Below are 12360 nucleotides of genomic sequence, written 5' to 3' on the forward strand. Positions count from 1 at the left end.
TTATGTGTGATGTTAGTGCAACTGGCCTATATTTTTTGCCAAGGCTTTACTCCCCCCCCTCCCCCCCTTGTGCAACGGAGCTATATCTGCAGATTTAAGTGCTGCTGGTATCTCCCCTGTATCCAGGTTCTTTCTTCATATTACGCTGAGTGCTCTCGCTACTGGTACTTTACATTTCTTTATGAATATTGAATTCCATGAGTCAGGCATAGGAGCTGAGTGCATAGGCATATTGTCAATTTCTCTTTCAAAGTCTTCCGAGTTTGTGGTAATATCCGTTATATTATCTGCAGCTTGAATGTCATTCATACAGAAGCTGTCTGGGTCATCAACTCTCATGTTGTTTATTGGTGTGCTATACGTAGCCTCATACTGGCTTCTTAGAATTTCACTAATCTCTTTGTTGTCCTCTGTGTACGTACCATCATTTGTAATTAACGGCCCAATATTGGTCGAGGTTTTGGATTTGGATTTTGTAAATGTGAAAAAAATATTTCGGATTTTTCCTTATCTCTAGTATAGTTTTCTGTTCCAATTCCATTTCCTCAGAATCATATGAACGCTTCAACGTTTGTTTTATTTCTTCGATCTCCCTGCTCAGGCTTATTTTCCTTGCTTGTGATAGTTGTGTCTGCCGAAGCATTTCCGTAATTTTTTCCTTCTCCTGTACAGTCGTCTGCGTTCTCTTTCTAGAGTGGTCCTCTTTCTGCCTCTCCTCACAGGCACGTGCTTCAAGCAGACCTTGTAAGCTTCAGCTGTCAGTTGAGCTATTTATTCCCTGTGTGGGAGTTTTGTCGCTTAAGACCGTCTCCCATTGAATGGTTACAAGGTCTACAATTATTTTTTCCCAGTAAATCCTCTTATTGTTGAAATTGAATTGATTGAATATTCCTTCTCGCTTGTTAGGTCTCTTAGACCTACTACCGTTATTTATGCTAGTTCGCACTTCCACGAGCTTGTGGTCTGAGTATGAAGTATCTGAGATTGTTATGTCTCTGATTAGTTCATCATTGTTTGTGAATAACAAGTCTAGTGTGCTTTCGGGCCTAGTTGGTTCTGTAATCTGTTGATTGAGCGAGAATTTGTCACCGAATAGCAAAAGTTCTCTGACCTGTGGTTGGTTATTTTCCGGGTCATTCCCTGCTATGATATTTGTGTTTGCCATTCTCCATCTTAAACTTGGTAAATTGAAATCTCCAAGGAAGATAATATCTGGAGCTGGGTTTGCTAGGTTATCAAGTATGTTCTTTATTTCGTGCATCTGCTCTATGAGTTCCTCAAACGTTGTATCTGGCGGTTTATATATTACAATAATAATTTGGTTTAGTTTCTCTACCTTAATTCCAAGTACCTCTACCACCTCATTAGTTGAGTTTAGTAGTTCTGTCACAGAAGGTAATATAGCCCTCGGTCCCTGTCACAGATGGTAATATAGCCCTCCTTCCCCATCACAAATGGTAATATAGCCCTCCGTCCCTATCACAGAGGGTAATATAGCGCTCCATTCCTGTCATAAAGGGTAATACAGCTTACCGTTACTGTCACAGATAGTAATATAGTCCTCCGTCCCTGTCACAGAGGGTAATAAAGTCCTCAGTACCTGTCACAGAGGGTAATATAGCCATCCGTCCCTGTCACAGAGGGAAATATAGCCCTCCATCAACTGTCACAGACGGTAATATAGCCCTCCGTCCCTGTCACAGATGGTAATGTAGCCCTCCTTCCCTGTCACAGATGGTAATATAGCCCTCCGTCCCTATCACAGAGGGTAATATAGCGCTCCATTCCTGTCATAAAGGGTAATACAGCTTACCATTACTGTCACAGATAGTAATATAGTCCTCCGTCCCTGTCACAGAGGGTAATAAAGTCCTCAGTACCTGTCACAGAGGGTAATATAGCCATCCGTCCCTGTCACAGAAGGAAACATAGCCCTCCATCAACTATCACAGACGGTAATATAGCCCTCCGTCCCTGTCACAGATGGTAATGTTGCCCTCCTTCCCTGTCACAGATGGTAATATAGCCCTCCGTCCCTGTCACAGATGGTAATGTAGAAACCTAAGTGAGGAGGCTGTTAGGGCACTTTACACTGCCTACGTGAGACCATTCTTAGAGTATGCCGCGCCATCATGGAGTCCCCACCTGGAGAAACACATAAGGAAACTGGAGAAGGTTCTGAGAATTGCGACGAGGCTTGTCCCAGAGTTACGAGGGATGGGATATGAAGAGCGTCTGCAGGAACTGAACCTTACGACTCTAAAGAAAAGAAGGGATTGAGGAGATATGATAGGGTCATATAAAATATTCAGGGGAATAGACAAAGTGTAAATAGATGAAATGTACACACGTAATAATAAAAGAACGAGGGGACATGGGTGGAACCTGGAAACCCAGATGAGTTACAGAGATGTTAGGAAGTTTTCTTTTAGCGTGAGAGTTGTGGAAAAATGGAATGCACTTGGGGAACAGGTTGAGGAAGCAAACTCTATTCATACTTTTAAAATTAGGTACGATAGGAAAATGGGACAGGAGTCATTGCTGTAAACAACCGATGGCTGGAAAGGCGGGATCCAAGAGTCAATGCTCGATCCTGCAATAGGTGAGTACAGAGGGTAATATAGCCCGCCGTCGCAGCAACAAATGGTAAAATAGCCCTCCGTCGCAGTAACAAATGGTAAAATAGCCTTCCGTCCCTATCACAGAGGATAATATAGCCTTCCGTCCCTGTCACAGATGGTAATAATGCTGACCGTTCCTGCCACAGATGGTAATATAGTCCTCCATCCCTGTCACAGAGGGTAATATAACCCTCCGTCCCCTGTCACAGATGGTAATATAGCCCTCCTTCCCTGTCACAGATGGTAATATAGTCCTCCTTCCCTGTCACAGATGGTAATATAGCCCTTCGTCCCTGTCACAGATGGTAATATAGTCCTCCTTCCCTGTCACAGATGGTAATATAACCCTCCGTCTTTATCACAGAGGGTAATATAGCGCTCCATTCTTGTCACAAAGGGTAATATAGTTGACCGTTCCTGTCACATGTGGTAATATAGTCCTCCGTCCCTGCTTGAAGGGGTTCTGGGAGTTCTTCTACTCCCCAAGCCCGGCCCGAGGCCAGACTCGACTTGTCAGAGTTTGGTCCATCAGGCTGTTGCTTGGAGCGGCCCCCAGGGCCACATACCCACCACAGCCCGGCTGATCCGGAACTTCTCTTAGAAAACAGTCCAGTTTTCACTTGAAGATGTCCACAGTTGTTCCAGCAATATTTCTTATAGTCGCTGGGAGGACGTTGAACAACCGCGGACCTCTGATGTGTATACAGTGTTCTTTGATTGTGCCTATGGCACGTCTGCTCTTCACTGGTTCAATCTTGCATTTTCTTCCATATCGTTCACTCCAGTACGTTGTTATTTTACTGTGTAGATTTGGGACCTGGCCCTCCAGTATTTTCCATGTGTATATTATTTGGTATCTCTCTCGTCTCCTTTATAGAGAGTACATTTGGAGAGCTTTGAGACGATCCCAATAATTTAGGTGTTTAATCTCGTCTATACGTGCCGTATATGTTCTCTGTATTCCATCTGTTTCAGCAATCTCTCCTGCTCTGAAGGGGGAAGTAAGTGCTGAGCAGTACTCGAGACGGGACAACACAAGTGACTTGAAGAGTACAACCTTTGTGATGGGATCCCTGGATTTGAAAGTTCTCGTAATCCATCAGATAATTTTTCTGGCTGACGCGATATTTGCTTGGTTATGCTCCCTAAACGTTAGATCGTCGGACATCATTATTCCCAAATCCTTGACATGCTGTTTTTCTACTATGGGAAGATTTGATTGTGTTTTGTACCCTGTATTATGTTTCAGATCCTCATTTTTGCCGTACCTGAGTACCTGAAAATTATCACTGTTAAACATCATGTTATTTTCTGCTGCCCAATCGAAAACTTTGTTGACATCTGCTCGTAGGTTTTCAATGTCTTCAGCAGAGGTAATTTTCATGCTGATTTTTGTGTCATCTGCAAAGGACGACACGAAGCTGTGACGTATTTTTGTCTATATCAGATATGAGAATAAGGAACAGTAGCGATGCAAGGACTGTACCTTGAGGTGCAGAGCTTTTAACATCGCTTGGACTCGATTTTATCTGATTGACTGTTACTCTTTGTGTTGTGTTCGACAGGAAATTGAGTATCCAGCGTCCTACTTTTCCAGTTATTCCCATTGACCTCATTTTGTGAGCTATCACCCCATGGTAACATTTGTCGAACGCCTTTGCAAAGTCTGTGAATACAACATCTGCATTTTGCTTTTCTTCTAGGGCTTCTGTGATTTTGTCATAGTGGTTGAGTAACTGTGATTGACAGGATCTTCCCGCTCTAAATCCATGTTGTCCTGGATTGTGCAATTCATTATTTTCCATAAAACTAGAAATTTGATTCCTAATCACTCTTTCAAACACTTTTATTATGTGTGATGTTAGTGCAACTGGTCTATAATTTTTTGTCAAGGCTTTACTCCCCCCCCACCCCCTTGTGCAACGGAGCTATATCTGCAGATTTAAGTGCTGCTGGTATCTCCCCTGTATCCAGGCTCTTTCTCCATATTACGCTGAGTGCTCTCGCTACTGGTACTTTACATTTCTTATGAATATTGAATTCCATGAATCAGGCATAGGAGGTGAGTGCATAGGCATATTGTCAATTTCTCTTTCAAATTCTTCCGAGTTTGTGGTAATATCCGTTATATTATCTGCTGCTTGAATGTCATTCATAAAGAAGCTGTCTGGGTCATCAACTTTCATGTTGTTTATTGGTGTGCTAAACATAGCCTCATACTGGCTTCTTTGAATTTCACTAATCTCTTTGTTGTCCTCTGTGTACGTACCTTCATTTGTAATTAACGGTCCAATACTGGTCGAGGTTTTTGAATTTGGATTTTGGGTATATGTGTTACGGACCCGAGCCCAGCATCCGAGCACGGAGCTGTGACGACCACGTTATCTGTGGGTCAGCTGCCAAAACCCCCTCCAAATGGACAACGCCATCTAGTGAGGACGAGATATACCGGTCACAGGGGCTGGTTTCCCGTCCTGGTCAGCTCATAACATAGCCGCTGCTGACCTCTGGTGAGGTGACGCTTAGACAGCAATGCCATCTATGGAGTGGATAGGTGGGCGTTTGTGTCTAAGCCTGTAAGTGAGGTGCCCTAGATTGTAACTAGTACTGATGACGTGTCTGATTACAGAGTCGACCTGGGACTGCTGAATCGGACAGTGGATCAGTCTACCCAAGGCAGCCGTAGAACCTCCACGCATTTGCTGCTGAAGCTGTTAGTCACCCCCCCGGATGAACACTGTTGTGTTGGCCTGCCTGTGAGGTGTCAGAACCAGGGATTGTCGTACCCGGGGCTGACTGGTGGAGAAGACTAGCCACTGGGGTGTTGTGGTGAGGAGAGTGATCTGTGAAATCACACGAGGCTCCTGCCTAGGGCTCGCAACCCTAGTATCGGACGTGGAGTGGCCTAACCAGCGGAACTGATTGGAACCTGCCAGCTACAGGCTGGATTTGTGGTTGTAGGCCTCCACGACGGTGCCCCCATTGGAACTGTGATTTGGCTGGCCGGGGTAGACTCGAGAGAATCGAAGGATTCATCGTAAGGCCACAAGAGGACCAAGGGCTAAGCATCGTTGAGCACAGTGGAACACTCTGCGTCTTCAGAGGAAGACCATATTGTATATTACAGTGTTTATACCCCCCCGTGTGATAATTTATATATTTATTTATTGGTGATGGTAATTATATATTTAAGTTTACTGCCTTTGTCTCCCTTCCCCTTTAATTTACTTGCGTTACGGAACGCACCCCTTGAAAGCCACTACTAGCTTGGGGCCGGATACCCAAACTCTACTAACATCAGAGAAAGAACCCAGTTGCGACCCAATAGGGCCGTAATAATATGAAAAAATATTTCGGATTTTTCCTTATCTCTAGCATAGTTTTCGGTTCCAATTCCATTTCCTCAGACTCATATGATCGCTTCAACGTTTGTTCTATTTCTTCGATCTCCCTGCTTAGGCTTATTTTCCTTGCTTGTGATAGTTGTGTCTGCCGAAGCATTTCCGTTATTTTTTTCCTTCTCCCGTACAGTCGTCTGCGTTCTCTTTCTAGAGTGGTCCTCTTTCTGCCTCTCCTCATAGGCACGTGCTTCAAGCAGACCTTGTAAGCTTCAGCTGTCAGTTGAGCTATTCCCTGTGTGGGAGTTTGTCGCTTAAGACCGTCTCCCATTGAATGGTTGCAAGGACTACAATTATTTTTTCCCAGTCAATCCTCTTATTGTTGAAATTGAATTGGTTGAATATTCCTTCTCGCTTGTTGGGTCTCTTAGACCTACTACCGTTATTTATGCTAGTTCGCACTTCAATGAGCTTATTTTCTGAGTATGAAGTATCTGAGATTGTTATGTCTCTGATTAGTTCATCATTGTTTGTGAATAACAAGTCTAGTGTGTTTTCGTTCCTAGTTGATTCTGAAATCTGATGATTGAGCGAGTTTTATCACCGAATCTCAAAAGTTCTATGACCTGTGGTTGGTTATTTCCCGGGTCATTTCCTGCTAATGATATTTGTGTTTGCCATTCTCCATCTTAGGCTCGGTAAATTGAAATCTCCAAGGAAGATAATATCTGGAGCTGGGTTTGCTAGGTTATCAAATATGTTCTCTATTTTGTGCATATGCTCTGTGAATTCCTCAAACGTTGTATCTGGCGGTTTATATATTAGAATAATAATTTGGTTTAGTTTCTCTACCTTAATTCCAAGTAACTCTACCACCTCATTAGTTTAATTTAGTAGTTCTGTCACAGATGGTAATATAGCCCTCCGTCCCTGTCACAGATGGTAATATAGCCCTCCGTCCCTGTCACAGATGGTAATATAGTCCTCCGTCCCTTTCATAGATGGTAATATAGCCCTCCGTCCCTGTCACAGGTGGCAATATAGTCCTTCGTCCCTGTCACAGATAGTAATATAGTCCTCTGTCCCTTTAACAGACTAATATAGTCCTCCGTCACTGTCACAGAGGGTAATATAATCATCCGTTCCTGTCACAGATGGTAATATAGCCCTCCTTCCCCATCACAAATGGTAATATAGCCTCCGTCCTTATCACAGAGGGTAATATAGCGCTCCGTTCCTGTCACAAAGGGTAATATAGCTGACCGTTGCTGTCACAGATGGTAATATAGTCGTCCGTCCCTGTTACAGAAGGTAATATAGTCCTCCGTACCTGTCACAGAGGGTAATATAGCCCTCCGTATCTGTCAGAGGGAAATATAGCCCTCCATCAACTGTCACAGGCGGTAATATATCCCTCCGTCCCTGTCAAAGATGGTAATATAGCCCTCTGTCCCTGTCACAGATGGTAATATAGCCCTTCGTCCCAGTCACAGATGGTAAAATAGCCCTCCGTGCCTGTCACAAAGGGTAATATAGCCCTCCGTCCCTGTCACAGACGGTAATATAGTTCTCCGTCCCTGTCACAGAGGGTAATATAGTCCTCCGTCTCTTTCACAGATGGTAATATAGCTCTCTGTCCCTGTAACAGATGGAAATATAGCCATTCGTCCTTGTCACAGATGGTAATATAGTCCACCGTCCCTGTCACAGATGGTAATATAGTCCTCCATCCCTGTCACAGATGGTAATATAGCCCTCCGTCTCGATCACAGAGGGTAATATAGTCCTCCGTCCCTGTCAGATGGTAATATAGCCTTCCATCATTGTCACAGATGGTAAAATAGCCCTTCGACCCTGTCACAGATGGTAATATAGTCTTCCGTCCCTGTCACAGATCGTAATATAGTCCACCGTCACTGTCACAGGTGGTAATATATTCCACCGTCCCTGTCACAGATGGTAACATAGCCCTCCGTCTCTGTAACAGAGGGTAATATAGTCCACCATCCCAGTCACAGATGGTGATATATCCCTCCGTCCCTGGCACAGATGGTAATATAGACCTCCGTCCCTATCACAGAAGGTAATATATTGCTTCCTCCCTGTCACAGATGGTAATATAGCCCTTCTTCCCCATCACAAATGTTATATTCCCCTCCGTCCCTTTCATTGAATGTAATATAGCCCTCCGTCCCTGTCACAGATGGTAATATAGCCCTCCGTCCCTGACACAGGGTAATATAGTCCTCCGTCCTTGTCACAGATGGTAATATAGCCCTTTGTCCCTGTAACAGAGGGTAATATAGCTCAGCGCCCCTGTCACATAGAGGAATATAGCCCGCCGTCCATGTCACAGAAGGTAATATAGCTCTCCGTACCAGTCACAGATGGTAATTTAGTCATCAGTTCTCATAGCAGATGGCAATATAGCCCTCCGTCCTTGTCAGAGATGGTAATATAGCCCTCCGTTCCGGTCACAGAAGGTAATATATTCCTCCGTCCCTCCCAAAGATGGTAATATAGCCATCCGTCCCTGTCACAGATGGTAATATAGCCCTGCTTCCCAGTCACAGAGGGTAATATAGCCCTACGTACCTGTCACTGACGGTAATTTAGCCCTCCTTCCCGGTCACGGATGGCAATATAGCCCTCCGTTCCCTGTCACAGATGGTAATATAGCCCTTCTTCCCCATCACAAATGTTAATATTGCGCTCCGTCCCTGTCACAGAGAGTAATATAGTCCTCGGTCCCTGTCACAGATGGTAATATAGCCCTTTGTCCCTGTCACAGAGAGTAATATAGCTCTACGTCCCTGTCACATAGGTTAATATAGCCCTCCGTCCCTGTCACAGAGGGTAATATAGAACTCCGTCCCTGTCACAGATGGTAATATAGTCCTTCGTCCCTTTCAAAGATGGTAATATAGCCCTCCGTCCCTGTCACAGATATTAATATAGCCCTCCGTCTCAGTCACAGAAGGTAATATAGCCCTCCGGGTCTGTCACTGAAGGTAATATAGCCCTCAGACCCTGTGACAGACGGTAATATAGCCCTCCGTCCCTGTCACATACGATAACATAGCCCTCTGTCCCTATCAAAGGAAGGTAATATAGCCCTCCGTCAAAGTCACAGACGGTAATATAGCCCACCTTCCTTGTCACAGAAGGTAATATAGCCCTCCATCCCTGTAACAGACGGTAATATAGCCCTCTGTCCCTGTCACAGATGGTAATATAGTCCTCCGTCCATGTCACAGATGGTAATATAGTCCTCTGTCCCTGTCACAGAGGGTAATATAACCCTCCGTCCCTGTCACAGATGGTGATATAGCCCTTTGTCCCTGTCACAGATGGTAATATAGCTCACCGTCCCTGTCATATAGGGTAATATAGCCCTCCGTCCCTGTCTCAGAAGGTAATATATCTTTCCGTCCCTGTCACAAATGGTAATATAGTCATCCGTCCCCATCACAGATGGTAATATAGCCCTCCGGTATTGTCACAGAATGTAATATAGTCCTCCGTCCCAGTCAAGGATGGTAATATAGCCCTTCGTTCCTGTCACAGAAGGTAATTTAGCCCTGCATCCCAGTCACAGAGGGTAACATAGCCCTCCGTCCCTGTCACTGACGGTAATGTAGCCCTCCGCCCCTGTCACAGACGGTAGTATAGCCCTACGTCCCCGTCACAGAGGGTAATATAGCCCTCCGTTACCATCACAGATGGTAATATAGCCCTCCTTCCCTATCACAGCAGGTAATATAGCGATCCGTCCCTGTCACAAAGGATAATATAGCTGAACATTCCTGTCACATATGGTAATATAGTCCTCCGTCCTCATCACAGAGGGTAATATAACCCTCCGTCCCTGTCACAGATGGTAATATAGCCCTGCTTCCCAGTCACAGAGGGTAATATAGCCCTACGTACCTGTCACTGACGGTAATATAGCCCTCCTTCCCGGTCACGGATGGCAATATAGCCCTCCGTTCCCTGTCACAGATGGTAATATAGCCCTTCTTCCCCATCACAAATGTTAATATTGCGCTCCGTCCCTGTCACAGAGAGTAATATAGTCCTCCGTCCCTGTCACAGATGGTAATATAGCCCTTTGTCCCTGTCACAGAGAGTAATATAGCTCTACGTCCCTGTCACATAGGGTAATATAGCCCTCCGTCCCTGTCACAGAGGGTAATATAGAACTCCGTCCCTGTCACAGATGGTAATATAGTCCTTCGTCCCTTTCAAAGATGGTAATATAGCCCTCCGTCCCTGTCACAGATATTAATATAGCCCTCCGTCTCAGTCACAGAAGGTAATATAGCCCTCCGGGTCTGTCACTGAAGGTAATATAGCCCTCAGACCCTGTGACAGACGGTAATATAGCCCTCCGTCCCTGTCACATACGGTAACATAGCCCTCTGTCCCTATCAAAGGAAGGTAATATAGCCCTCCGTCAAAGTCACAGACGGTAATATAGCCCACCTTCCTTGTCACAGAAGGTAATATAGCCCTCCATCCCTGTAACAGACGGTAATATAGCCCTCTGTCCCTGTCACAGATGGTAATATAGTCCTCCGTCCATGTCACAGATGGTAATATAGTCCTCTGTCCCTGTCACAGAGGGTAATATAACCCTCCGTCCCTGTCACAGATGGTGATATAGCCCTTTGTCCCTGTCACAGATGGTAATATAGCTCACCGTCCCTGTCATATAGAGTAATATAGCCCTCCGTCCCTGTCACAGAAGGTAATATATCTTTCCATCCCTGTCACAAATGGTAATATAGTCATCCGTTCCCATCACAGATGGTAATATAGCCCTCCGTTATTGTCACAGAATGTAATATAGTCCTCCGTCCCAGTCAAGGATGGTAATATAGCCCTTCGTTCCTGTCACAGAAGGTAATTTAGCCCTGCATCCCAGTCACAGAGGGTAACATAGCCCTCCGTCCCTGTCACTGACGGTAATGTAGCCCTCCGCCCCTGTCACAGACGGTAGTATAGCCCTCCGTCCCCGTCACAGAGGGTAATATAGCCCTCCGTTACCATCACAGATGGTAATATAGCCCTCCTTCCCTATCACAGCAGGTAATATAGCGATCCGTCCCTGTCACAAAGGATAATATAGCTGAACATTCCTGTCACATATGGTAATATAGTCCTCCGTCCTCATCACAGAGGGTAATATAACCCTCCGTCCCTGTCACAGATGGTAATATATCCTTTCGTTCCTGTCACAGATGGTAATATATAACCCTCCTTCCCTGTCACAGATGGTAATATAGCCCTCCGTCCATGTCACAGAGGATAATATAGCTCTCCGTCCCTGTCACATAGGGTAATATAGCCCTCCGTCCCTGTCTCAGATGGTAATATAGCCCTCCGTTCAATTTCACAGATGGTAATATAGCCCTTCTTCCCCATCACAAATGTTAATATTGCCCTACGTCCCTTTCATAGAAGGAAATATTGCCCTCCATCCATGTCACAGAGCATAATATAGCTCTCCGTCCCTGTCACATAGGGTAATATAGCCCTCCGTCCCAGTCTCAGATGGTAATATAGCCCTCCGACCCTCTCACAGATGGTAATATAGCCCTTTGTATCTGTCACAGAGGGTAATATAGCTCTACGTCCCTGTCCGTAGGTTAATATAGCCCTCTGTCCCTGTCACAGAGGGTAATATAGCTCTCCGTCCCTGTCACAGATTGTAATATACTCCTCCGTCCCTGTCAAAGATGGTAATATAGCCCTCGGTCTCTGTCACAGATATTAATATAGCCTTCCGTCCCAGTCACAGAAGGTAATATAGCCCTCCGTCCCTGTAAAAGATGGTAATATAGCCCTCGGTCCCTGTCACATATATTAATATAGACCTCAGTCCCTGTCACAGACGGAAATATAACCCTCCATCCCTGTAACAGACGGTAATATAGCCCTGCGTCCCTTTCACAGATGGTAATATAGTCCTCCGTCCCTGTCACAGAGGGAAATATAACGCTCCGCCCCTGTCACAGATGGTAATATAGCCGTCTGTCCCTGTCACAGATGGTAATATAGCCCTCCTTCCGTGTCACAGATTGTAATATAGCCCTCCGTTCCTGTCACATAGGTAATATAGCACTCCGTCCATGTCACAGATGGTAATATAGCCCTCCGTTCCTGTCACAGAAGGTAATATATTCCTCCGTCCCTGCCAAAGATGGTAACATAGCCATCCGTCCCTGTCACAGATGATAATATAGCCCTGCGTCCCAGTCACAGAGGGTAATATAGCCCTCCTTCCCGGTCACGGATGGCAATATAGCCCTCCGTTCCTTTCAAAGACGATTTTATAGCAATCCGACCCTGTCACAGATGGTAATATAGCCATCCCTTCCCTGTCACAGATGGTAATA

The 12360-nt window shown here is 45.2% G+C and overlaps 1 protein-coding gene across 1 annotated transcript in view; it reads left to right on the top strand.

The window, feature by feature from the left end:
• Positions 1 to 12360, top strand: part of LOC138351745 (golgin subfamily A member 6-like protein 22) — a 180412-nt gene that overhangs the window by 152106 nt on the left and 15946 nt on the right. The window contains exons 5-6 of the mRNA XM_069303773.1: positions 3597 to 3622; positions 8254 to 8318. Of these exons, the coding sequence (XP_069159874.1) occupies positions 3597 to 3622; positions 8254 to 8318 (91 nt within the window). The remainder of the gene's footprint in view (positions 1 to 3596; positions 3623 to 8253; positions 8319 to 12360) is intronic.

Source organism: Procambarus clarkii, chromosome 50 (genome assembly GCF_040958095.1).
Source record: "Procambarus clarkii isolate CNS0578487 chromosome 50, FALCON_Pclarkii_2.0, whole genome shotgun sequence".
Classification (NCBI taxonomy): domain Eukaryota; kingdom Metazoa; phylum Arthropoda; class Malacostraca; order Decapoda; family Cambaridae; genus Procambarus; species Procambarus clarkii.